At 44.1% G+C, this 27,947-nt stretch overlaps 1 protein-coding gene across 1 annotated transcript in view; it reads right to left on the bottom strand.

Annotated features, from left to right (window-relative positions):
- The window catches only part of LOC144679540 (short transient receptor potential channel 3-like), a 182,448-nt gene that overhangs the window by 60,254 nt on the left and 94,247 nt on the right, over positions 1-27,947 (bottom strand). Inside the window, exons 6-7 of the mRNA XM_078540036.1 lie at positions 23,346-23,562; positions 23,009-23,242 (exon numbers count right to left, since the gene is read on the bottom strand). Coding sequence (XP_078396162.1) covers positions 23,009-23,242; positions 23,346-23,562 — 451 coding nt within the window. The remainder of the gene's footprint in view (positions 1-23,008; positions 23,243-23,345; positions 23,563-27,947) is intronic.

Raw genomic sequence — 27,947 nt, 5'->3', positions numbered from 1 at the left:
CAAATATATATAGATGTCCTCATGGCTATTTCTAAAATTTAAAAAACTGAACAAAGATCTTTAAAATGGCTGAATCTATGGGCAGAATCGTCCCAGATTTGCAATAAGTGAAGTAGCGGGCGGGTAGAACAACGTTTTACCCACCGGCCGTAATGGCTGCTTTTCACACCGTCTCACCCCAAACAGGCCTTTTTAATTATGCATTCCCGGGAAACACGCTGTTTCCATGGCAGGCGGGCTCTCATTCGCCCGTCACGCGATCATCTTGCCGCTTCATCACGTCAGGTGCTATATTTAAAGCGCAGCCTTTCGCACATCTCTGAATGTTTCCAGCCCACGACTGCTGCAAAGAAGACATGGCCCTGAAAGGCAAAAAGACTGCAGCCCCCCCAGGTTCAATGACGAGTTCCTCTAGCGCCTTTTGGACACAGCGGAGGCTCACCGTGATGTCCTTTACCCCCACTCTGGCCGCAGGATGGGCAGCAACATCACTAATCCGGCTTGGGAGGCAGTGGCAGTGGTGGTCAGCACAAACGCTCTGCAATAGAGGACAGCCACCCAGTGCCGCAAGAGGATGAATGATCTCCTCCGTTCCGCCAGGGTAAGTCACTCTTCTCATCACTCTCAACTCATACACTCATAAATCCATCACACATCCACAGGGCCCTCACACACTTCCAGTTTAAAGGACATCAGCATTCACTCTCTCGCACATACCTTCATTGTCCTCATCCTGTCCATGGAACCACTCACCACTCACACATGCCAAGCATACTCATCATCTGGCCTGGCTGGTGCCCTGCTTATACTCTCTCCATCTCTATTCATGCAGGACATGCTGGCACACAACAACGGGGAGAAGTTGCAGACCGGTGGGGGAATGCCTGAAATCAAAATCCTCACGGACTTTGAAAACAGAGCCATCCAGCTGGCCAGCGAGGATCTGGACCATTCTTGTGCTGACAGTGAGGTCGGTGGTGCTCTACTAAGTGAGGATCCAGCAGTGCAACATCCATCAGACAACCATGCTATGAGTGATGTGTCCAGTTTCACAGGCCACTGCCATGCAGTAATTATCTCTCCTTGCTTTCACAGGCACATCTGCCAAACAGCCGATGGAGCCCATGACCCTGGGCCTCCAATCAAGCCCCGAAGAAACTTCTGGAGCGGAATCTGAAGGCACCCTCCTTGAAGTTCCATCACTATGCTCACCCACACCCTTCACCAGTGCAGATACACACACCTCGGTGGGACCTAGCTTCAGAATAGCCTTGGGATCACAATCTATTGAGTACATTGCACAGTCTGATCCAGAGCAAGTGGCAGCAGAGACTTCTCAGGTGTCTGGCACTTGGAGGACTGCTTCGGTCAGAAATTTGCTGAGTCCGAGTCAAATGACGAGCCTCTGGACTCAGTCATGTCACAGTTGCTGAAGTTGCAAAGGCAGGTTCGGGAATATGAGGGAGGGATGTCCACTGCACTCCTCAGATTGCAAAGCATGATGGAGGAGTCCATCCGCCTTCAAGCCGAGGTGATAACGTCCAGCTCCACAGGCCAAGGAGGGTGCCATTGGCCCACAGCAGGGAAAGCAGGCTGGGGTCCTCCAGGTCTCTGGCCTCCAGAGGCCGCCCACAAAGGTCATCAGAGACAGGGCATAGCAATCAGCAGGCTGCCTCCACCTTTGCTGTGGATATCGGGGGAGCACCAAGACGTAGCGGCAGGGTTAGGAAGGTTAAGAATGTAGTAGCACTGCCTGGGCACAGGTGTTAATCATCTTGTACATAATGTTCACTATTGTCAATAAACTACCAAGAATGTCTCCCTGCCTATGGCTCCTTGTTCTGAAGCAGTGTTCGTGTCACTCAGATGTGAAATCTTTCTGCACAAGATAAAGGCAGGTGTCTCAGACAAGGGCCTCTTCCCTGTGCTTTGTGCAGCATTCACCAAAGTGATAATCCGGCCTCACACTCTCTAGGCACATTACTGATGCCTGCACTTCAACGGTGCTTGTCCTTGCTGACAGAATGTCATGGGCAGGTGTCAGAGAGTTCCCTCATTCTCTCTGAGTGCTCTCAGCACATTTAAGGTGGGACTGGCCCCCATCTCTTCAGCATCTGTGACCACTGACCCTGTGCTCCTGAAGGGGTCAGGTGCTGAAGGCAGACAAAAGATCCAACGCTTTTCAAGTTTCATGGCTACGTCCCTGTGATATTTCCCTGATCACAGAGCGCAAGCGAGCTGCCCTCAGCCAGACAAGAGTCAGACATTCTCAGAGGCTATGTGAAAATCTATGGAGTGTCCTCACTGCATGCCGTCATCATCCTCCTAGAATCGAGTGATTATTAGAACCTCCACTGCGTCTCCATGACAGGAGGGGCATTATCACAGAGGGTATGTGCGTTGCCATAAGCCAGACTAGGGTCAAACGTTCATAAATGCGATGTGAGGATCTTATGGTGTCTCCTCACTACACATGAACATCATCCTCCACAAATCTAGCTATGAGGGCCTCCCAAGCACGTCTGCCTCATCTGGCCAGTGCGAAGGCCTCGTCGCTGTCATTGTCGCCTTCAATGACTTCCTCACCCTCATCATCGTCGGCGTGCTCCTCATCAGAGGAGATCTCCAGCTCCTGCATCTCCTCCTCAGCCAGCTCCTCTTCCCATTGCAGCGCCAGGTTGTAAAGGGTGCAGCAGGCGATAACGATACATGAACCTTCTGTGGACTATATTAAGGACTCCACCAGACCGGTCCAGGTACCAGAACCTCATTTTCAGCACCCCGATGTTTTGCTCCACCAAGTTGCGAGTTGCAGCATGAGCCTCGTTATACCATTGCTCTGCTGCAGTCTGAGGCCACCCCACGGGTGTCATCAGCCACACCCTCTGTGGGTAGTCCTTGTCCCCGAGGAGCCATCCCTGCAGCCTCTGTGGACCCTGGAAGATGTCAGGGATCTGTGACTGACTGAGAATGTAGGAGTCATGCACACTCCCTGGAAACCGTGCACAGACCTGCAGGATGCATTTGTGGTGGTCGCACACCAGCTGCACATTCAGCAAAAGGAATCCCTTGCGTTGACATAGTTGATTGCATGTTGCCATGGAGACCTGAGCACCACGTGAGTGCAGTCAATGGCACCCTGCACCTGTGGGAAACCTGAGATCTGCGCAAATCCAATCGCTCTTACATCCTGGCTCTCCTGGTCCTGGGCTAAATGCACAAAGTTCTATGCCCTTGCAAAGATAGCATCCGTGACCTCATGGATGCATTTGTAGGTGGAGGCTTGTGGTATTCCACAGAGGTTACTTGTGGAGCCCTGAAAGGAGCCATTGGCATAGAAATTGGGCGCCACTATCACTTTCACGGCCACTGGCAGTGGACACCTTCCATGTCCACATGGCGTCAAATCCTGCAGTAACTGGCAGATGTGATTGACCAGTTCCCTAGACATGCACAGTCTTTGGTGACACTGGTTCGCGGTCATTTGCAGGAATGAAAGGCGGCGTCTGTAGACCCTGGGTCTAGCTAGGTGCCGACCAGCGATGGCTCTCTGTGGCTCTTAGGCGGCCTGTGCACGAGCCCCAGCCGCACCTTCTTCCAGAGGGTGCTGCTCCTCCCTCTGTGCAGCCAGGTGCCTCAGTCACTCTCGTCTCCGTCATCTTCGCTCTCTGTATGCCACGAGGCATACAGCTAGTTCACCAGGCTCCATGATCCTGATGTACTCCTCCTGGAGGATGAAAGAGAGACACGCAAGGGTTAGCTTAGGTGTACTAAGAACATCTCTCGGTTAAGTCTGAAGGCCCCTTAACGCATCCCGGAGAATGCTGGCTACCACTTGGAGGGCCAGAGATTAGTACAATGTATGGCTGCCCGAAACCCCACCTTCCTTTGCCCCACTGCATCTGACCGATTGGCAGCAGCTTTGCCCACTGGACTGCATGCTGTGCTCTCAGCTCAGGCACAGACATTCTCTTAACCTGCACTGCAAGGTTGCACTGTTAGCTTGAGCCATGGGGGAGATTGGTCCAAACTGAGATAATGACATTGCAAGGGGCTGTGAGCACATCCACCAGTGACTGCTCCATGGCCAGCTTTAGTAAGGAGATTGTACAATGTCCAACTGTTCTGCAGTCCACTAAAACGCTCCTTAGTTTGCAGTGTGTGCCCAAGGAGTGAAGAGCTCTGGAGCACTTGGTGTTGACACTTTCAGGCCTCTGCGTTGCTTGAGTGGGCAGATAAGCTGGAGGCTCGACTCCAATCATATCAACAGAAAATGCTGGAAAATCCCAGCAGGTCTGACAACACCTGTGAGAAACAGTGTTAACATTTCTAGTCCGTATGACTTCTTCAGATACATACAGACTCGAAACGTTAACTCTGTTTCTCTCTCCACAGATGCTATCAGACCTGCCGAGCTTTTCCAGCATTTTATGTTTTATTTCAGATTTCCAGTATCTGCAGTATTTTGTTTTTATCCAATCATATCAATGTGGCTGCGCCTGAACTGTATCAGCTACAGAGGAATGGTCGTTTTATACAAGGTGTCCCTGTGTGGTCACTTCCCTCTCCCACCCCCCGACCCCGCATGTGCTTGTGTGCTACTTTCAACTGCAGGGCAGCCTTTGCCCCATCCCCAAAGTCGCCTCCATTGCAGGGCAGCCTTTGCCCCCCACAATGTGTTTCAACCTTGAAGTCCAACAGGCGACCGGGGCAAGTGCTGTGCAATGTTACTGTGCATTGACCTCCAAGTTCCCCTCAAAGTGCAGCCTGCCAAGTGCACGCCTTTTATCTGCTGTCGTGAAACGTCAACATGGGCAGACAATCCAGCAGGGGAGAATGAGTCCGGCGGGCTAGCCTTGGAACAATATGCTGATGTATTACAATGAGGTTCCCTACATTCGAAGGCAGGAAACGCAGCCCGCCATTGACAGGCTGAGCAGATGATCGCTAACTGGTTTTAGGATGTGAAACCAACTTTTAGCCTTCTCACCATATTGTCTGCTCATACCACCTAAGGCGCCCAACGCCAGCGGACACACAAAATTCCGCCATATGTCTGTCTTTGGCTCCTGAATAAAAGGAGCTGCCTGGCAGTATTGGGAAAACTCGTACATAGTTATCTCTGGGGAGCTACTAACGACCCCCTGTGGGCTGCACATGCCAAATGGAAAGAGAGCTCTCCAAACGTCATCTGCCTTTCATAACCCAGGATAGCCAATAGGAGTCTGCTCGTCCTAACCTGGTCTGACCTACATGTGACTCTAGATCCACAGCAATGTGGTTGACTCTTAACTGCTCTCTACAATGGCGTGGCAAACCACTCAGTTCAAGGGCAATTAATATTAGGCAACAAGTGCTGGCCTTGTAGTGATGCCCACATCCCATGAATGAATAAAGAAAAAACCTTCCTTTCAACTTTTAATGGTTGAGACATTTAACAATCTTGGGGACCCAGATGAGGATACACATCCTTTGTCAAAGACAGTGTGGAGAGGTAAAAGTCATGTGACATGGGCCTCTGGCTTGTGGAACCAGTAATATTGCCTTGCTGAACTGCAGAGCTCAGTCTGCTGTTTACCATCCAACTGGGAGCCTCACAGAAAAGAAGTTCTGCCCAGGTTCAATATCTGGTCCCATGTACACTGCTTCTGTGGGAAATTCTGCACCATTGCCTACAAGATTGATTCATCTCTGCCTGCCTATCTCATCATGTGAAGTCAAAACCAACGGAAAAGTGAATTATACAACATTGGCTTGCAGCCCACCAACCTCTGTGAAGGAATACCTCATTGGACTTTGATTCTGGAACCTGGGACCCGCGTGAAATAACATTTCTTTTCTCTTCGGTCTCTGCACTATAAATCTTTCTCTCTATCCCTCTCTTTACTGTCTGAGTGTGGAGGCAATGTTGCGACTCTCCTCCCGTGTTTTAAGTGTGTGCAAATAAACTAACAATTTTAGTTCATCCTCTCTCAAGTTTGCTGAGGCTATTAATAGAAAATTGGATCACACCAAAACCAAGGGGTTGGGAAATAATCTGCTTTACCAACTCTCTTAATTACCTTGTATGGACCACTGAACTTTCAAAGGTTCTCCCTGTAAAGGCAATAGCACTAACACTTCATCCCCTGGTTGAAATTCTGGGTCTCAGCTTGCATATCTGCTAATTCCTTCATCTTTGTTTGTGAAATTTTAAGATGTTATTGACCCACTTTGCAGGCTCCTGTGAGCCATTCCTGGAACATGGACACATAATCTAGCATTCAGGATTCATTTCTCTCTGTCCTAAAAACTTTTCTTTGATTAATTTCAGACAGCCTCTTATCTCATGTCCATAAATTAATTCAAAAGGACTAAGACTGGTAGATTCTTTCGGTGAATTTCAACTAGCAAATAAAAGAAAGTCTAGTCCTTTGTCCCAATCATGGGAATATTCATGACAATATGCATTAATAATTGTTTTGAGAGTTTGATGGTACCTCTTTAAAGCTCCCTGTGTCTGTGGATGATATGCTGTGGACTTTAACTTTTTTATATCCAAATTGCTCATTCTGTTTTGAAACATTTTAGACACCTTGATCCCACTGGATCTCCTTTGGTAATCCATATTAAGTAAGAAATTGGGTTAACCTCTCTACCACGACCTTAGCTGTAATTGTTCTCAAAGGGATGGACTCTGGAAATTGAGTTGTCATATTCACAATGGTAAGGACATACTGGTGTCCTGCTTTCATTTTCGGTAATGGTCCCACACAAGAATCAGGAGGGAAACTCTCTGTTAGTTGGAGTCATACCTAGCACAAAGGAAGATGGTTGTGGTTGTTGGAGATCAATCATCTCAATTCCAAAACATTATTGCAGGAGTTCCTCAGAGTAGTGTCCTAGGCCCAACCATCTACAGCTGCTTCATCAATGACTTCCTTCCATTATAAGGTCAGAAGCGGAGATGATCGCTGATGATTGCACAATGTTCAGCACCAGTTAGGACTCCTAGGATACTGAAGCAGTTCATGTCCAAATGCAGCAAGACTTGGACAAAATCCAGGCTTGGGCTGACAAGTGGCAAATAACATTCATGCCACACAAGTATCAGGCAATGACCATCTCCAACAAGAGAGAACTTAACCATCACCCCTTGACATTAATGGCATTACTATCGCTGAATCCCCCACTATCACCATCCTGGGGGTTACTATTGACCAGAAACTTAACTGGACTAGCCATATAAATACCGTGGCTACAAGAGCAGATCAGAGGCTAGGAATCCTGTGGCAAGTAACTCAGCTCCTGACTCCCCAAAGCCTATCCACCATCTACAAGGCACAGGTCAGCAGTGTGATGGAATACTTTCCACTTGCCTGGATGAGTGCAGCTCCTACAACACTCAAGAAGCTTGACACCATCCAGGACAAAGCAGCCCACTTGATTGGCACCCCATCTGGAAACATTCACTCCCCCCACCACCAATGCACAGTGGCAGCAGTGTGTACCATTTACAAGATGCACTGCAAAAACTCACGAATGCTCCTTGGACAGCACCTTCCAAACCCACGAGCACTATTGTCTAGAAGAACAAGGGCAGCAGACACATGGGAACACTGCCACCTGGAAGTTCCCCTCCTAACCACTCACCATCCTGACTTGGAAATATATCGCCGTTGCTTCACTGTTGCTAGATCGAAATCCTGGAATTCACTCTCTAACAGCACAGTGGGTGTACCTATACCACATGGACTGCAGCGGTTCAAGAAGACAGCTCACCACAACCTTCTCAAGGGCAATTGGGATGGGCAATAAATGATGGCCTAGCCAGTAACGTCCATATCCTATGAATGATCAACAAAAAAAAACACCCTGCTAAATTCACCATATGGCACACTTTACAAAACTGCAACAAGTCCTTGTGTAGACGTGGTCAGTAAAAATGTCGGGTTATCCGCGCCTGACTTTTCTGTATCCCGACATGTCCTGCCATATTTCATGTGCTATCCATATCTCTTTACGATATTTGGATGGTACCACTATCTGATGACCAACCATCCACTCTTCGTCTGCAGGTCTGTGAGGTCGCCACTTCCTCAGAAGAATTTCCTCTTTAACGTAACATTCTGGAACTCACTCAGCTTCAGTTTGGGCTCATTGCGCTACCTGCCTTAACTCTGGATCAGCTTGTTGAGTCCTGACTAGAGAAGATTTACTAAACATCTCCTTTGGGTTATCCAAGTCTTTAAAGAAAGTTTTGGCTAACCAAATATTTGCCTTCCGATAATAGACTTTGCTTAGCCATTGTTCGGGTCAGCACATACGAAGGAAAACTTCCTGGTACTGTTTCATGTAACTGTTCCATCTCTTCAACCTCACTTGGGCTTGTCACTGGACTAGTAATCCTGATACTCAGGGTAATGCCTCGGGGAGCATGGCATGGTGGTATACAGACGGGAAGGATTTGCCTTGGGAGTTCTCAACATTGACCCCATACCCCATCAAATCTCATGTCATCAGGTCAGACATGGACAAGAAAACCTCCTGCTGATAACAACGCACCACCCCCATCGGTCAGTACTCCTCTATGTTGAACACCACTTGGAGAAAGCACTGAGGGTGGAAAGGGTACAGAATGTACTCTGAGCGGGGGACTTCAATGTCAATCAACAAGAGTGGCTCCGTAGCACCACTACAGACTGAACTGGCTGAGTCCTAAAGGACATAGCTGCTAGACTTGCTTTGTGGCAAGTGGTGAGGGAGCCAACAAGAGGGAAAAACATACTTGACCTCATCGTCACTAACCTGCCTGCTGCAGAGGCATCTCTCCATGGCAGTACCGGTAGGAGTGACCATCACACAGTCCTTGTGAAGATGAAGTCCCGTCTTCACATTGAGGATAGCCTGCATCGTGTTCTGTGGCACTATCACTGTGTCAAATGGGATACATTTTGAACAGATCTAGCAACTCAAGACTGGGCAATGAGGTGCTGTGGCCCACCAGCAGCAGCAGAATTGTACTCAACCACAATCTGTAACCTCCTGGCCTGGCATATCCCCCACTCTACCATTCCCACCAAGCCAGGGGATCAACCCAGGTTCAATGAAGAGTGCAGGAGGGCATGCTAGGAGCAGCACCAAGCACACCTAAAAGCGAGGTGTCAACCTGGTGAACCTACAACACAGGACTGCTTGCATGCCAAACAGTGTTAAGCAGCATGTGATAGACAGAGCTAAGCAATTCCACAATCAACAGATCAGATCTAAGCTCTGCGGTCCTGTCACATCCAGTCGTGAATGGTGGTGGACAATTAAACAACCCACTGGAGGAGGAGGCGCCACAAATATCCGCATCCTAAATGATGGGACTGCCCAGCACATCAGTGTAAAGGATAAGGCTGAAGCATTTGCTACAATTTACAGCCAGAAGTGCCGAGTGGATGATCTATCTTGGACTCCTCCGGAGGTCCCCATCATCACAGATGCCAGTCTTCAGCCAATTTGATTCACTCCAGGTGATATCAAGAAACAGCTGAAGGCACTGCATACTGCAAAGGCTAGGGGCCCTGACAAATTCCAGCAATAGTGCAGAAGACTTATTCTCCAGAACTTGCTACAACGCTGGCATTTACCCGGCAATGTGGAAAATTGTCCAGGTATGTCCTGTACACAAAAAGCAGGACATACCCATCCAGTGATGGAAGGGGTCATCAACAGTGCTATCAAGTGGCACTTGCTTAGCAACAACCTGCTCACGTACGCTCAGTTTGGGTTCTGCCAAGGTCACTCAGCTCCTGACCTCAGTACAGCTTTGGTCCAGACATGAACAAAAGAGCTGAACTCCAAAGGTGAGGTGAGAGTGACTGCCCTTGACATCAAGGCAGCATTTGTCCAAGTGTGGCAATGTTGCCAGGGCTGGGAAATTGCAGCCATGCAGAAAGATTGGATAGGCTAGGGTTGGTTTCCTTAGAACATTGGAGGCTAAGGAGTGACCTAGTTGAGGTGTGCAAAATTATGAGGGGCATAGTTAAGGTAGGTAGGGAAGACCTATTTCCACTTGCTGAGGGGGTCAATTACCAGGGGCATAGATTTAAGGTGATTGGTAGAAGGTTTAGAAGGGACATGAGGAAAAAGATTTTCACCTAGAGGGTGGTGGGCAATCAGAATTCACTGCCTAAATTGGTGGCTGAGGCTGAGGCTGAAACGCTCACCTCATTTAAAAGGTACTGGGATCTGTACATGAAGTGCTGTAACCTGCAAGGCTACAGACCAGGTGCTGGAAAGTGGGATTAAAAATCAGCTTCTAGTTTCTTGTTTCTCTATTTTGGCTGGAATAGACACGATGGGCTGAATAGCCTCTTTCTGCGCCATAACTTTTCTATGGTTCTATGGAGCCCTCGCAAAACTGGAGTCAATGAGAATCAGGGGGAAAACGCTTCACTGATTGGAGTCAAATCAAGCACAAAGGAAGATGGTTGTGGTTATTGGAGGTCAATCATCTCAGTTCCAGGACATCACTGCAGGAGTTCCTCAGGATAATGTCCTAGACCCAACCATCTCCAACTGCTTCATCAATGACCTTCCTTCCATATTAAGGTCAGGAATGGGGATGTTTGCTGATGCCTGCACAATGTTCAGAACCATTTGCAACTCCTCAGATACTGAAGCAGTCCATGACCAAATGCAGCAAGACCCGGACAATACCCAGGCTTGGGTTGGCAAGTAAAATTCACCCCACACAAGTGCCATGCCATGACCATCTCCAATAAGACAGAATCTAACCACTGCCCCTTGACATTCAATGGTATTATCACCACTGAATCCCCCACTATCAAAATCTTGGAGGTTACTATTGACCAAACTGAACTGAGCTAGCCATATAAATATCATGGCTACAAGAGCAGATCAGAAGCTAGGAATCTTACAGTGAGTAACTCACCTCCTGATGTCCGAAAGCCTGTCCACCATCTACAAGGCACAGGTCATCAGTGTGATGGAATACTTGCTTGGCTGAGTGCAGCTCTAACGACACTCAAGAAGCTTGACACCCTTCAAGACAAAGCAGCCTGCTTGATTGGCACCCCTTCTGCAAACATTCACTCCCTCCACCACTAACGCACATTGGAAGCAGTGTATAACATCTACAAGATGAACTGTAGGAACTTGCAAAGGCTCCTTAGACAGCACCTTCCAACCCCACTACCGTCTAGAAGGACAAGGGCAGCAGACACATGGGAACATCACCACCTGGAAGTTCCCCTCCAAGCCACTCACCACTCTGACTTGGAAATATATCGCCGTTCCTTCACTGCCACTGGGTCAAAATCCTGGAACTCCCTCTCTAACAGCGCTGTGGGTTGAGGTTCAAGAAGGTAGCTCACTACCACCTTCTCAAGGGTAATTATGGATGGGCAATAAATGCTGGCCTAGCCAAAAATGCCCACATTCCATGAATGAATAAAAAAATATTATGGGAGAAGCTACTACCTTCGCTCCAGCTAAGTCATTTCCCAGGGGTAAGTCAACTCCATCTACAGGCAACTGCTGGACAACCCCGACTATCACTGTCCCAGATATTAGATCACACTCCAAGTGCACCCAGTACAAAGGTACGGGTATATACTCCCCGTCAATACCCTGTATTAAAACTTCAGCTTTTAACGTGCTCTCTGGTGCCTTTTCCCAGCAAAAAGGTTTGAGTGGCTCCTGTCTCTTAATATATTATAGGTTTTACAGTCCCATTTGTGGGATAAGGGGCTACTTTTCCTCTCGACAAAAATTCTTTATATGCACCTTAGTCACCTCCCCTGAACTCATAGCAGCATTTACACTCGGACTCACAGCTGTAGTTAACTCTACAACTTAATCTGTTGTATTTTCAATCAGGGCTCCTTTTCCTGAAATGCCCTTATGTACCCCACCAAGTCCCTGGATTTCCCACACAGTTTCCAGCAGTCTGATCAAAGGTGTCCCACCTTGTTACAATGGAAACACTTAGGCATTCAAATATCACTTCCACCCTCAGCACCTTCCATTCTGGTCTGAGGAGGTGTTCCTGGGGCACTCCTAGCTGTCTTTGGCTACTTGTCTTCCTTTCACCCTCCCACCTTCTATCCTTCTTGTGTTTGTGGGGGTGACAGAAAAAGGGTTTGGATTTATAAACCAGTTCATAATCATCAGCCATCTCCACTGCCTTTCTAGATAACCCTGTAGTCTTCAAAATGGAGGAAGTGAATTTTTTAATTCTTCCAGGAGAATTATTTCCCTAAGAGCTTTATATGTGACATCTACCTTTAATGCCCCCTTTACCCTCTCAAATTCAATATAGGTCTGCCCAGGCTGTTTCCTTATGTTTCAGAATTTCTGCCTGTACACCTCAGGAACCAACTCATACACACTAGGAATAGCCTTTTTACTGCATCATAATCCATAGAAACCTCTTCTGAAAGTGATGCATAAACCTCAAGAGCTCTGCCCACCAAACTACTTTGCAGGAGCAATGTCCAGTTTCCTTTTGGCCACTTCACTTCCTTAGCTACTTTCTCAAACGAAATGAAAAATACCTCTCCATCCCTTTCCTCAAACTTTGGTAGGGCTTGTACAAAGTTAAACATCTCCCCACTATGTTGGGGGTAGTTTATTTCATCAAAACTTCCCCCAGCATCTGGGGCCTCTTTTATTTTAATTCCAGCCTATTAAGCTGGTATTCCCGTTCTTGTTCCTTCTCTCTTTCCTCTCTTGCTAACCACTCTCTCTGGAGGTCAAGTTTTACATTTCAATTTCTCTTTCTTTATCAGGTTTTCTCATTTCTCTTTCTCTCTCTTTTTCCTCCAAGTCAAGCTTTATCAGTTCCTTTTCGTGTTTAAACTGCATCATTTGCAACTGAATCCTAGCTATGACTCGAGCTATGATACACCAATTTCACGTGTCTCCCCTTTTAATTCTAAACATTGGATAACCGTATCCTTACAAAATCCTGCTTTTATTTCTACCTCCAATTTATCTGCTATCTCTCTCAGTTTAACATGACTGAAGGATTTCAAATTATCTACTGTTACATCTTCTACTCCCAGAAAAGTCTGAGCAACTTACAAAGCCATTTTGGTTTATCAATGCATGAGAAACCTGGTATCTGTCTTTTTATCCTTTGCCAATTAGTGTTAATTCATGTCAATCACCCATGGTCTGCATTTCAAAATCCTGCAACAGCCTCCAATTTCTGTTATGACCAGGATGGGAGGAGTACACAGTTTCTCCAGCCCTGCTACTCCACTGGTCGCACCACAAGTGTAAATGTTTAAATCACTCACTAAAATGGCCAATTGTTTACCTTTGCTACTGCTAGACCCAGAATAAAAGAGACTTTAACCAGGCTTCTTTCAATAAATGCACAATAATTGATTTACTAGGAAACAAACATTCTTTTTAAAAACAAGTTGCAAGACTGGTTAACATACAATTTGTAATCTAAAAGTGTAACAATTTACCCCTTTTGAAATCCCAACACAAATACAAACACACACACAAAAAACAAAGACAAGACAAATAAGGTCTCTGCAGAGGTTGGCGTAAGGGAACACTTTATGAAAAAGGACAAAGTTCAAATAGGTCTTGATGCTGTTGATTTGGTGTTCCTAGGTGCAAAGGTGGATTCTGGTCACAGCAGTTGTCTGAACTCCTTTCCAAAGGATCTTTGGTGAAACACTGACTTTGTTAACTCTCACTTGTCATAGCTTCGCAGGCTTTAAAACACAGACATGTTTTACTGAATTAAGGATTTTCTAGCTGAAGGTGAACACCCACTCTGGACTGCAGGCAATATAGGGAGAGAGAGAGGAGCAATCTTCCTTCACAGTTTGCTCCCAAGACACACACTGAGTTCAAAAAACATGTTCACAGCCTTGCAACATCAGTTTTTTAAATTTTATATCAAGTAAGCAAACTAACTTTTATCTCCCTAGGTGTCTTGCTGGTCACTTAACTGAAGCCATGTGAGTTCTCGGAAAAAGCAGCTTGCTCACAGACCAAAGTGAACTTGTAACCTTGTGTCAAATAATTCAATGTCCTTCCAATGGTTTAAAAAGTATAAAGTTCTTGGAGACATGAATTCCTAACACCTCATCTTGCCTGTGCCAGGCAGGAAATTAACTTGAGGTATTTAAATAGGCACATATATAAGCACCTTTACTTTAATAAAACATCCCAAGGAACTTCAATGCAGCATTGTCGAACAAAATTTGACACCAAGCCAAATAAGGAGATCTTGGGGCAGATGATCAAAGGTTGGTCAAAGAGGTAAGTTTTAAGGAATACCTTAGAGGAGAGAGAGGTCCAGAGGCAGAGAGGTTTAGCAAGGGAATTCCAGAGCTCAGGGACTTAACTGTTGAAGGCATAGCCACCAGTCTGGAGCAATTAAAAGTGGGATGGAGACCAAAATTGGAGAACTGCAGATATATTGGAGGGTTGTGGGGCTGGAGGACATTACAGAGATAGGGGCTGTGAGATCATGAAAGGATTTGAAACTAAGAATCACTCACACTTCATTTCTGGAATTTAGCTCTTTTTTCCATGTTTGGACCAAGGCTGTAGTGTGGTCTGGAGCCAAGTGGTCCTGGCAGAGCCCAAACTGAGCATCAGTAATCAGGTTATTGCTGATTAAGTGCTGTTAGACAGCACGATTGATAACACCTTCCATCAATTTTCTGATGTTTGAGAGTAGACTAATAGTGTGGTAATTGGTCAGATTTGATTTATCCTGCTTTTTGTGGCCAGGATATAGCTGGTCAATTTTCCACATTGTCAGATGGATGCCAGTGTTGTAGCTGTATTGATACAGCTTGGATAGGGGCGCAGCTAGTTCTGGAGCACAAGTCTTCAGTATAACAGTAGGATGTTATGAGGGGCCATAGCCTCTTCCTGTGTCCAGTGTTTCTAGATTTCATGTGGAGTGAATCAAATTGGCTGAAGACAAGTGTTGGTGGTTCTGGGGACCTCAGGAGGAGGCTGAGGTGGATCATCCACTCAGCACTTCTGCTGCCGATAATTGCAAATGCTTCCGATGTCTTTTGTATTGAAATGCTGGGCTCCACTATCATTCAGGATGGGGATATTCCTGGAGCCTCCTCCCATTAGTTGTTTGTTACCACCATTCCTGACTGGATATGGAAGGATTGCAGAGCTTTGATCTGATTCATTGGTTGTAAGATTGCTTAGCTCTGTCTATAGCATGCTGTTTCTGCTATTTAGCATGCATGTTTCCTGTGTTGAAACTTCACCATGTGACACTTAATTTATAGGTCTGCCTGGCGCTGCTCCTGGCATGTTCTCTTGAACTCCTCACTAAACCAGTGTTGGTCTCTTGGCTTGATGGTAATGGTAGAGTAAGCGATATGCCAGGCCATGAGATTACAGATTGCGGTTGAATACAATCCTGCTGCTGTTGCTCCTGATGGCCCACAGTGCCTCAAGGATGCCCAGCTTTGAGCTGATAGATCTGATCTGAATCTATCCCACTTAGCACGGTGGTAGTGCCACACAATACAACAGAGGGTATCCTTAGTGTGAAGTGTGCGTGTGTCCTGAGCTGCTCCGTTTGATTCCTGTCCCTCTCCTAATTTGGTTTTGTCTGCAAAATTGACCAATTGAGATTAAGTTTCAAAATCCAAGTCATTTATATAAATTAGATAATGTAGCAGTCCTAACACTGACCCCTTGGGCATCACACTCAGTAGTTCCTCCATCCCAGTATTACTTTTCTCACTAATTCACTGCAGCCATTTTTCTATTTTATTCTTAAGTTTTATACTAAATTCCCACAACCAGTAACATTTTGTGTAGAAAGTTATCAAATATTTTTTGGAAATCTAAGTATACAGTTTGGTAGGGTTTGCCAGGCAGGATCTATCCTTTCTTAACCCATGTTGACTGTTGTTTACTAGGCTGCTGTTGTGCATATAATCCTTGGATCTACTCCTTATACTTGGCTCCATAATCTACATGGAATTGAATTAAGATTGATTGGCCTATACTTGGCTGTATTAGTTTGTTACACTTCTTGAATATGGAAACTACATTAGCCTATTTCCAATCTACTGACATTTCCCCACTGCCCATTGGCTCCCTCATAATGATTGTCAATGCCGCAGAAATCTACTTCCTCGGTCCGGATTTTTTCCTTTGAGATGGGAATCTGAATCAGGAGATTTCCCAATGATCCCAGCAGTTCTCGCACATGCTCACTTCATGGTGGTGTGATGGGGGATGGGCCTCCCGAAACAGGCCCAAGGAAGGAATGGAGGTGGGTGGATGCCAAGGCAGGCAGGTTAGAAGATCCACCTTATTCTCTGGGACATTGGCTCAGTCCTGTACATGAGTGTTAGGCAGCTTAGCTCTCACCCCTCAACCTCTAGCCATCCACCCCACTGTCCATGGCCCCCATGCCCCCATGCCCCTTCTATTCACCCCATGCCCATTCATCTAGTATCCAGTGTGGACAGAACTTATGAGCTCAATAGTAAGATTGGAAAGTCTCTGAGATTCCCATGAAACTGTAAAAATAAACACCCATTCAAAAACCTTAACCCTCTTAGTAGCTCATAAAACTGTCAATATCAACAAAGCTCAGAGTCCCTTTGACAGCTAGATCAACAACCCTTGCTGAGCTGAATTCATTAGTGGGGGTTGGAGCTCAGCCAAACATTCATAATTAGATTCCATTTTAGAATAGTGTGTCAACAAAGCGTCCACAGCTGAATACATTAAAGCCTTGAAGTAGTGGACCAGATGACCATTTGTTCCACTTCTTCAAAGGCCCATCAGGCAGTTGGACTGTCAATCAATATAAAGCTCAAAGCACAGAGTCCAATTGACACATTAAAATCAGAATTTCAACACTGTTGAATGCAGAAGAGCAGTTTATTCACTGTGGAAAATACTCTAATGCATCTGAACATTTTCACAACGCTGGCCAATATAAAGTCACTTCCCTTTTAAGAACAAATCCCTATCAATCACTGCATTAAAAACATTGTTAAATTACCATACAACATCAAATTATGCCATGAAGTTGGAAACACCTTTTAAACCTACCTGTCAAAAGGTTCCCAACTCCAGAACTCATTTCCCCCATTGTTCCTGATCCCTCTGACCTGACATAATTTGCACAATCTTCAGGAACCCACCTACCTCTCAAACTCAATGAAATAGTAAGTTGTGGTAGGCAGCATTATGACAGCCCCAATGTCAGTTTGTGTGCACTTTGGGTTGCCACACACCACATTTACCACGCCAGTCAAAATGGAGCCGGCAGGAATGAGGTCATAGTTTCAGATTTCTGGGCCCCCACTTACATTTGCATCTGTGGGTTTGTCCCGTGTCAGGAAGGCAAAATCTGGCCCCAAGTCTCTCAAGACTCTGAGATAAATACAACTATCTCCAGAGATACAAAAGTAAAATACTGTGGAATTCTGGAAATCTGTAATAAAAACAGAAAACGCTGGAAATATTCAGCAGGACTGGCAGCATCTGTGGGGAAAGAAACAGAGTTAACATTTCTGGTCGTTAACCTTTCATCATCTTCAGGGATGTATTTGCTTTAAAGGGGTTTCTGCTTGTCTAAGACTTTCATCCAACTTATAATGAATTACTCATTTTTGACTACGTTTTTTCATCTTCCCTCAATCAGAATATTTACTATTTCATTTTCATCCTTTTTCCTGTTTCCATCTCCATCTGCTCTCATCTCTTCTCTGACAGTCAACTTGATATAGTTAGGTTAGTTTTGCATATTTTTTAATTTAATGGGTCTCAGTTTGCCCTAAGTGTTGGAGTTAATAAATATGCAATTGCAGCAATTCTGTTAATTAAGTTTTGTCGATTGGATACTAACATGTGCCCAGACACCCAGAATTGGTCCTGGGAGTAAACAAGTACATCACACATTGATGTACTCACCTGGTGGGTTTTTTTGGTAGGGGAAATATGCAAATGTACTCTGCATATTCTTAATTTACACATTGTCTTCATTTTGCATGATTGAAATAGATGTTAAATTATTTTCATTTGTGCAAAATTATCACAATTTGAAGTGTGAGCAGTTGATAGCTTGTGGAAATAATCAAAGCAGATTCTTTTCGTGAACTGTACAACATTACATATCTCAATGCTAATATTTTGGCTTTTCTTGCGTAGAATATTATTACACTCAGTGATCTTTCTGGGTGTCAACGATATCCATGAAATAACAATGATCATGTCAAAATATCTGCATGATGTTGCTGCGTCAAGAAGATGTAATAATTTTCATAATGTTATTGGAACTTATTGTAAAGTTTAGGGTGTGTGTGTGTGTGTGTGTGTGTGTGTCTTAATAGAATTAAAGGCATCCGGTCTGAAGGTTTTGATGCATCAGAAGATAAGCTAGGTTTGAAATGTTAAGTAGGTAAACATGGAGTAACTTTTAGAATTTGAGGTGTGAAGGGAACATTTGCATTTTTAAATAAACCAGACTAGCTTGAATTCAAAAGAGGGTGAAATGTTTCAACTAGCCAGAAGAAATTAAGAAATAGTGGGCGGTTGGTGAGCGGAGGCGGGGGCTGACACGTAATATGACGTGGGTTGACGTCGGGTGGAACTCCCGACGTCACCCCGCGCCATTTCCACTTTCAGGTCAGCTGCGCGCCCACCGACCTGTCAACGGCCTATTGAGGTCATTGAAAAAGTACTTAAGGTCATTAATGGACCTGCCCGTCCAACCTTAAGGTTGGTGGGCAGGCCGGGAGCCCTGGCGGATTTCGGACAAAGCATGAAACCACATCCACAGGCGGGATGAGGTTTCATGAGGGTATTTAAAGCTTAATCACATCTCTCAATAAAAGTTATGGACATGTCCCAACTCATGTGACAGTGTCACATGAGGGGACATGGCAGGGAAATTTTTTAAACCTCTATTTAAAGTTTTAAATCGGAGACGATCTCTCTGAGGCAGCACTTAGCCTCAGGGAGATCTGTGCGCTCTTTCACGTGCATGCGCGAAAGAGCGCAGTCCTGGCTGAGGGAATCCCCCCCCGCCCACACAGGGAGCGCATAGCGCTCATGCTGGGCGGGCCTTAATTGGCCCGCCCACGTAAAATGGCAGCGCACCCCCAATTGGGGGCGCTGATTGAGGGCGCACCCGCCCACTCCCACACTTCCCCCCCCCCGATGGGGAAAAAATTTTCCCAGTGTGTTTATTTTTCCCAAAGATTACTGGTAAAATTGGTACTATGACAGGTTTTTACTATTAGACAGGTTAAGTCCAAAGACATAGTGAAGCAATGGGAATTTGCATTCAAAGGGGAAAATATGTATAACAGAGAGAAAGCTGAGTGTAAGGGCAGGCATTCTAAGATCTAACACAAATGTGAAAAACATCCAGCGTCTAAACCTCAAGCTGCTGTCTACAAGGAACCAAAGCTGAGAAAAACTCACTTTGAATTCGACTGTTCAGGGTGTTGTGTGTTATTTTGCCTGGGTCTTTTAAAATCTATGTGTCTTACTGTTGCCTTAATGAAAGGGTAGCTGGGGCCTGAATTTTCCCACGTCGGGCAGGCACGGTGGGAGCGGGCGTAAGTGGTTGTGGAGCCGACCGCCACCTGCGATCAGCTCTGCACCACCATTTTACACGGGTGGGCCAATTAAGGCCCGCCCAGCGTAATACGCGAGCAGTAGCGCTGAACGCTACCAGTGCTGGCGGGTGGAGGAGGGAGAGTCGGGTCCAGTGCTGTTTCATGCATGCAAGCGAAAGAGTGCTTCAAACTCCCTGAGGCACAGAGCTGTCTCAGGGAAATTGAAGCGTTTTATAAAAAAATAAATAAAAGCAATAAAAATTTAATGAAACATGTCCCCTCATGTGACTGTGTCAATGAGATGGGACAAGTTTTTATTTTTCATAGAAACTTTTTATTTAAGTTGTAAAAGCTTTGGGAAACCTCATCCCGCTTGTGGATGAGGTTTGCTAAAAAACGTAAAGGCTGCTTGGCCTTTTTGCCTGCCCACCGACCGTAAGGTTGGATGGACAGCATAAAGTTGAAATTAATTATTTCGTTAATGGCCTCATGTCTGTGTGAGAGAATGAGAGGCGTGAGTGCGTGAATGTGAGAAAGAGGGGTGAGTGCATGCGTGTATCTGAGAGAGAGAGAGACAGGGGTGACTGTGTGTGTATATGTGTGAGATAGAGAGAGGGGTGAGTGTGCGTGTATGAGAAAGAGAGGGGTGAGCGTTCAATTATTGGTGGGCACGCAGCCGACTCTGGGGCGAGCCCACCAAATGAAATATCGTGAGACAGCATGATGACGTCGGGACATACGCCTGACGTCATCGCGCATCATTTTACGTTCCGGTGTGTCAAGCTTGCCCCCGTCACTGAAAGTAAAATCCTGGCCTGGGAGTTAGATTAAGTAGGGGATTAAGAAGTTATTATAGTAGTAACTTGTAGATCTATGTATGTACTTAAAATCATTTCTTCTATTAATAAAGGTTTAATTTAGTTTTGTAAGAAACTTATAAGACTCGGGGGTCTTATTACTACAGAATTCAAGGTACACATCTCGAAATGTATACAGATTGCAAAACAGTTGGGGCAGTTGTTTCAAGTTTCCCTTTGGGATTTGAGCAGCTCAGCATTTACCATTGGCTGTGCCATAACAGCTGACTATAGAAATAAGTTAAAGGGCATGTATGAGGGATCTCACTTATTTAAAACATTTTTGGGGTAAATATTCTTGGAGCTTGTCTTGCTCCATTGTTGTAACATGAGTGATAATTCAGAAGAAACCCTATGCCAGAATTTCCTGCCAAAGTAACAGCAAGGCTAATGACACTCACCATTATTTATGTGCAGATATTACAGCAATTCTGGAGGCGGGGGGAGGCAAATGATTGGTTAATCTCAACTATTGAAAAATTGCACTGCTCCACTGTCAGTTTCACATAAGTGGAATCTTGCTATCTCCCTAACAATTGAAATGTACTGAATAGCATGAAGTTGCTGTATGAGCACTCACGCCTGAATCAGTAGGTTAAAGGTTCAAGCCTTGCTCTAGGACTTCAGCTGAAAAGTCTAGGCTCCAGTACAGTACTAAGGGACTGCTGCATTGTCAGAGATGTTGGGCTGGATTTTATGTCTGCAAATCAGCTGGGCTGCCCCAGCCTCATGTGAATGTAAAGTAGGGCGTGATGTCATCGGCTTGGCAATACAACATCATCACACCAGTCTCCCCAATTATGGAAGGTGGAAATCAGCAGCCTGTCTGTCATTTTGAAATTACTAGTCAGCAAGCTATTGAGCTTGTTAACGACCCAATCATCTGTAACATTCCCTTGCCCGCTGCATTTCAGGCACTGGACATGAAAAAGTTTGCGAGTATTTACGGCAGCTATGACAAGGCTGCACAGGAGTAGGAAAAAAGGCCTGCCACTGGGACCTTGGATGAATGTAGCAGCAGATTCTGCTGGGGAAGGTGGCAGCATCTGTGTGTTTTTTTAAACTTTTTTTTTCACTTTTTAGAGCCTTCAGTAAAAAATAAAGACTGATTCTGAGAGCAGGGTGCCATTAAACTTGTAGTCATAACCGATTTCCAGTTCAGGGCATTACCGCTCTGTCACATGACATTCCAGCCTACAATGCCTATTGGGCATGAAGCCTCCCATTGCACTTCTAATTGGCCTCCTTCCTGGGGACAGCCATTAATTGGCTGTTTGACGCTTGATTGGAGGAGCTGAGATGGCAGGACAGCAGCAAGCGGATCACTTAGTTTCTGCTCTGCCTCCCTCCCCCTGTCGAAAAATGTAAAATCCAGTTCATTGTGCTTCAGATGAGACATAAATGTCCCATGATATGTTTTCGAAGAACAGCAGGGGTGTTATCCCCGAGTGTCCTGGCCAATATTTATTCCTCAATCTACATCACAAAAAAATAGATTATCTGGTCATTAACTTATTGTTGTTTGTGGGAGTTTACTGTAAGCAAATTGGCTGCTATATTTCCTACATTACAAGAATGACTGCATTTCAAAAGCACTTAATTGGCTGTAAAGCATTTTAAGACTTCTGGTGGTAATGAAATGCAAATATAAATGGAAATATCTTTGTTTTAGATGCAAACTAAACTCACTAAAGAAAATTAAGCCTGATCTGTTCCAGACTAAGAACATTTTTAACAACATGATAAGCATTAATTAGTGACAATCAATGTTTCAGACACTGAAAATGATCTAGTAGAAATGTGGAGTCTCAATCATTCAGGTTTTAATTGTTGGAGTTTTTAAAAATGTTGAATTTAAAATGAAACTTTTTTTCAACTTTTCTTTTTTGTCTTTTTTTCCCCCTTGCTCTTAAAACAATCTTTCTTTTCCTCTTTTTATTTGTCTTTCTGTACCTGATTTTTCATTGAATTCACTCACTCTAATATACATTTCTTTCTTCATCCTGATGCCATTAATTTCACAGTCCTTCAATTTTATTCATTAAGAAGATACGGGCCAGAATTTTCCAGCCCCTCTTGCCGGTGGGATCTTGTTGTCCGCCGATGTGAAAAGAGATTTCAATGGCTCGCCAGTCCCGCCACAGGGGAATCTGCTGCACGGGGGCTGGAAAATTCCGGACACCGAGTTGCTTGTCCTGTCCACTCAGGTCTTGGCTGCTTGGCTACCCTTATGCACTGCTTTCAGCCCACACTTTCAGCATTTTGAACTAATAGCAGGTGCCCTTACATTCACTTCTGCAGTAAAATTTGGCCAAATGCAATCGGGGTTTCCTTCAAACTACTGCCAAAGTTGCAACTGTTGAGCAGGAAAGATCCCAAGGAAATTTCTAGTTTCAATAACAACACCAAGTTCACGGTATATCCATTTAACACCCAAATATCAACTTCATAAAACTGACATTGTTAATCCAGAGGTTTTACATTTCTAGCGTACCTTAATACAACTAAACAAGTCAAACAAAAGGTTACCATTTTATGAAACTCACTTGTACAATGTTACCTTACCATACGTGTAGTATTCAACTTCTGGTGGAAGTGTTACAAGCGAAAGATCACTCTCCTTAACATGTTTGTCTACATACTGCTGTGCTTTAGAAGCTTCCAGAAATGCCAGAAATCTTGCTGTAAATGCAGCTATAAAAATTGATAACATTCCAAAATCTAAAAGATTCCACATTTGGAAAATGTATTCCCGTGGTCCTTCTGTCCAGATTTCCTTACACTCAGTCCACATCATACCTGCAAAAAGACATTTTTTTTTAAACATTTAATTTGTACATAGTTTTTTTTTAAAAAATGAAAAATATTACTGTATACATAGCCCAGAAAGAAAGTGACTTACCCAGTATCCATACCATGATTAGCATTTCCGTCCAAGTAAACATAGTGGTTTTCATTCTGAAGACTTGTTTAGGGTAATCCGTGACAGTGACATTGGGTAAGGTTTTGATGCCTTCAAATCTGTCAGAGGCATTAAATACTAGTAAACACAGAAAGATGATGAAGGACGCTGCATGCATCACAAACTTCATGAAGGGACTTCTTAGCATCTTCCCCAGCTAGAAGGAAAAATTAAAATATGTATCTATCCTGTAGATGTAAACTGAGCATCAGTCATTTCACCTCATGGGTACTTGTTTTTCTCTTTAACCACCTGGCGTAACCTATTTATTTTGCTGTTGAATTTCACACAAGTGAAGCTATGCACATGCAATCACGGGAAGTTGAATAATTTTTCAAAACCAATTTCTCCTTTTGCTCTCCTGATGGTATTGACCCATCTGGGGTTTAGTTCAGCTTATACCAAGCATGAGCTGAGAGACTGAATACTGGAAGCCTAGTAGCCCTTTGACAATTACAGTCAATCTGAATCCTGTTCTTATTTGATATCCACACACATCTTTTTCCAGCATGAGTCACATAGTTAGTGATCAGGACCAGGAGCCCGAGCTAATTTGTTTTCCTATCCCTAGCTCAAATGGCACTGTGGCCAGTGCTAACATCCTTAACATTGTCCTGAGATTGACTAACTCAGCACAGACTAGAAATTGAAGCTGGGATTTTCCTGATCTGTGTAACATAGTTCTACACTAGATAGCAAATTTACCAATTGTATAATTGAGGATGCATCAATGTATTATCTTAGAAGTTAAAACCATTTAAAAAGTCAGGAGACTTGTTAAAAGTCTTTACAGCACTGCACATTTCAGTGTTTATCTGTCTTTCTACAAACTGTTAAACCTGTCTTATGAGGAACCAATTGCCCTTGCTATAAAGAGTCCAATTGATGCTATGACCTTTTCAACTCCTGCAACAGCTAATAGCAATATGACAAAAAGATAATGATTTAGAATTCAGTATTTTTATAGTCTGTATCTTTGTACTCTTGCTATAAAAATCTATTTAATTAAAATGTTGAATCTGAAAAATAACATCTAGAATATAATTGTTATAGTTAAAGAATTGCTCTGAATGTATTCAGCATAGTTTGCAGAACACGTGCCTTCTTAAAAGAAAAAATATTTTTATGGCTAGGCCAAAATTATATTAAGGACCTAAAATTTTTGTTCTTGTAAAAAATGACATGGCCATAATTGTAACAGGTTGGTAGTTTGGGGAGAACAATCTTTTGGAGGAAAACAGTAGCAATGGATAATGCACTTGTGAATTGTGCATAAGTTGACTAAGCTACAAACGAGTTTGAAGTCAGAATATAAACCCTACTGCTGATTAATTTCTCTTAAACTATATAATATGGAAGTGGCAGGCCAAACTGATATATTAGTGAATCATCCATCTCCTGTTCAGGACACTTTAAATCAACTTCAACATACATCTCAGTTTCCAATACATGGTGCTTTATTGATCAAACCTTTACTTCAGTTTCAGCTGCTCAAGTTAAGATCAGAGGAGGCCAAGGCTGAGGCTGTGGTTAATGAGGAGGGGGGACACTGAAAAAAGTATTGAACTGCCCTCGGTTTCAATCTCTGGGAGTGAAGGATTAAAGAGAACATCTAATTTTACTGCCATAAATATTTTTCTACAGTATAAAATAGCCACCTGTGGTAAATTAATCATCTTCTGGAGCACTCCTAGTTGTCCTTTTCAAACAGCATCTCAGCCACGATGCAACAATTCCTGGAACATTTCAGTAATTTTTCAAAACTATGACAATTAAATCATATACAGCAGGATTTCTCAATGAGAGGTATGGGTTAATAATGTAAATTTTTTATCATTATGCTCACGAGCTACAATTCCAGTAATGTGTATTTGTTATATTGGGATTTTTAAACTCAGTTACATCATTAAGATATTTTTGATTTATTATTACGTTGCACTGTGAGTAGCAAAGCATATAAAGCATTCCTGTACTAATATTACCAGTGGACAACTCCTGTGCTCAGGTCAAAGTCATTTTAACACATCATAGCCTGTAAATGGATCTGATCCTTAAATATTTTTTTTGGCATCTGCATTTTCAATTGTATGGAAAAGTAAAATTCACTTGTGCCATGCTAATAGCAATTCAATGTCAGCAGGGGGAGTAAATTCTGGCTACCCTGTTACTAACTTGTTAATTTTAAAGGTCTTGAATTTCCTCTGGCTTTGCTCTGTCAATGGAATGACTGAGACTGAATTTTCATCAAGTCAGAAGGGCTCTGCACCTTAGCCAAAATGCAAGCCCCAAATCCGGAAGTTCCACACCCAAATTTGCCTGGGTGGGGCATGGGGGGTGCGTGGGGAGAATGGGGGGTGGGATGTATTTTGCCCATCCACAGTTCACAGAGGCAGTTGCATGTTTTAAAGTGTAGCTGCCTTCACTCAGAAGCAATTTTGGTCATTCTGGTTTCTGAAGCATGGCTCATGGGCTTTAGACATTTGAGGAAAAGGTCTAAACCTGCCAGAATTTTTTGGAGAGGTAAGGTTCCTTTTCGGAGAGGTTAGATATCCCTTGGGAAGAAGTCAGGTACCCATGGGATTGTTATGAGTAGATAAAAATACGCACAAAATGTGGATAAGGTCTGTGGAACTGTCAAGCTGTCAAGTCATTTAAATCCCCTGCTCTTTAAATTTTTGAAAAAACCCTGCAGTTAAAAAAAAAGGTACTTCCAATTTCTCTAGCTATTTGTTGACATTAGCCTAAGGGTTCTCATTATATGATTAGTGCTGCTTGATTGCTTCTACAACATCAATAGTTTGATTGACAGTTCCAAGTGATTATAATGAAATCAGTTGTCTTTGATGTGTAGCTATGAATACAAATGTTTGTTTTTATAAGAGATTAAGTATTTGAAGGGATTTAAATGTATTGAAAAGCTTTTATCAATGAGAGGATTTTTTAAAAATGTAGTAAAGTATGTATAATAATTACTTGGAACTTTTTTATTTTATCTCAGCTATACTGGTTGAGTTGACATGGAAGGTGAAAGGGCAAAGGGTGGCTGATGGGGTGTCATGGGTTGACATGAGTTGGCACTAAGTTGGCATAGGGACTATAAAGAGTTTGACGGACCATGGGAGTGGGTAGAGGGGCATAGGTTGGCATGGAGGGTGTGAGGGGCCATGGGAATGGGTAGAGGAGCATAGGATGACATGGAGGGTATAAGGAGCCATGGGGGTGGGTGGGGGGCATGCAGTGCCAAGAGTTAGCATGGCTGGGCATGGGGAATGTGTGGAGGGTGGAGATGAGAGCTGGAGGGCTGTCTTTTGTTTTGTTCTTTCCAGTACAACTGGGACAAAGTCCGAGAGCACTTAGGCGAGCCTTTTAACCAGCCCACCTCGGCACTCGGCAGCCCTGTAGCTGCTTCTGCACTGCTTCCGGGATTAGCGGGCCTGACTGCAGTTAGCACCTGGCACCCTGGAATGAAAATCCGGTGCTTCTGGGCAGTTTCTTCCGAGGCTGGTTTGCAGTACCCAACTTGGGAGCAAGAATTCAGCCCCGAGTTACAATTGCAACTTTCCAATATTTCTGCTTCTCACCCCGCTCACTTCTCAAATATTTTTAGACGGGTGCTCAAGCTATGGGGCCTGAGGGAATTCTCTGTGATGTGTTGCTTGCTACAATTTTAAATTGAGCAGAGTGAGTATCATGAAGGCTTCAATCAGTTTTATTGGCAATATAGCAGAAGGGGCCCCAAAAAGGTAAGTTTTAAATTATTTTTGTGGGGCCAGGAAGCAGAAGCTGTGGTCCCTTCGCTTCCATTACTGGCGAGCGACCACCATGTTCTGGTCGTTGGCCATCTAAAAGTTATATTCTCTGCCAATGGGTCACATTCAATGATAGGGATAAAATGTCACTTCAGTAACATAGGTACTAGTGGAAGGGATATCTGTAATAAACTCTGCTCAATTTATCTTTCCATTGTCTTCAATAAAAAGGGAAACTAGATAGAGTGAAAAATGGTGGCAATCTGATACTGCCTGTGATGTGCTCTGAGGTTGAAAATTCCCCCTTGATACTTATCAAACCTGTTCACCATACTAACTATAATGCACAAGTAATCACCTCACAAAAGTTTTACAATGTAAAATATATTCATTGAATAAATAGTTAGTCCAATAGAATGTGCTTTTCTCAATGGTTCACGATTCTGTTTTATTTGAAGTACAGACTAACCTTCAGGATCCATTTTAATTACTAAATAGATATATAGGGTCATGATTAATATTGACACGTGGGTTAGCATGGATATACTAAGAACCTGTACTGGTTAAGTGTGAAGGCCTCTCAATGCATCGTGGAGAGTGCTGGCCACCACTTGGATGGCCAGAGATTCTGGCTGCTCAAAACCCCACCCACATCTGCCCCACTCCATCCAATCGATTGGCAGCAGATTTGTGCATTGGACTGCATACTGTGCTCTCAGCTCAGGTGCAGGCATTCTCCTAACCTACGCTGCAAGGCAGCACTATTAGCTTAAACCATCAGGGAGACTGGTCC

Source organism: Cetorhinus maximus, chromosome 1, assembly GCF_964194155.1.
Source record: "Cetorhinus maximus chromosome 1, sCetMax3.hap1.1, whole genome shotgun sequence".
NCBI lineage: Eukaryota > Metazoa > Chordata > Chondrichthyes > Lamniformes > Cetorhinidae > Cetorhinus > Cetorhinus maximus.
Note: the sequence above shows the minus strand (reverse complement) of the source record. Positions and strands in the feature narration are given on the sequence as shown.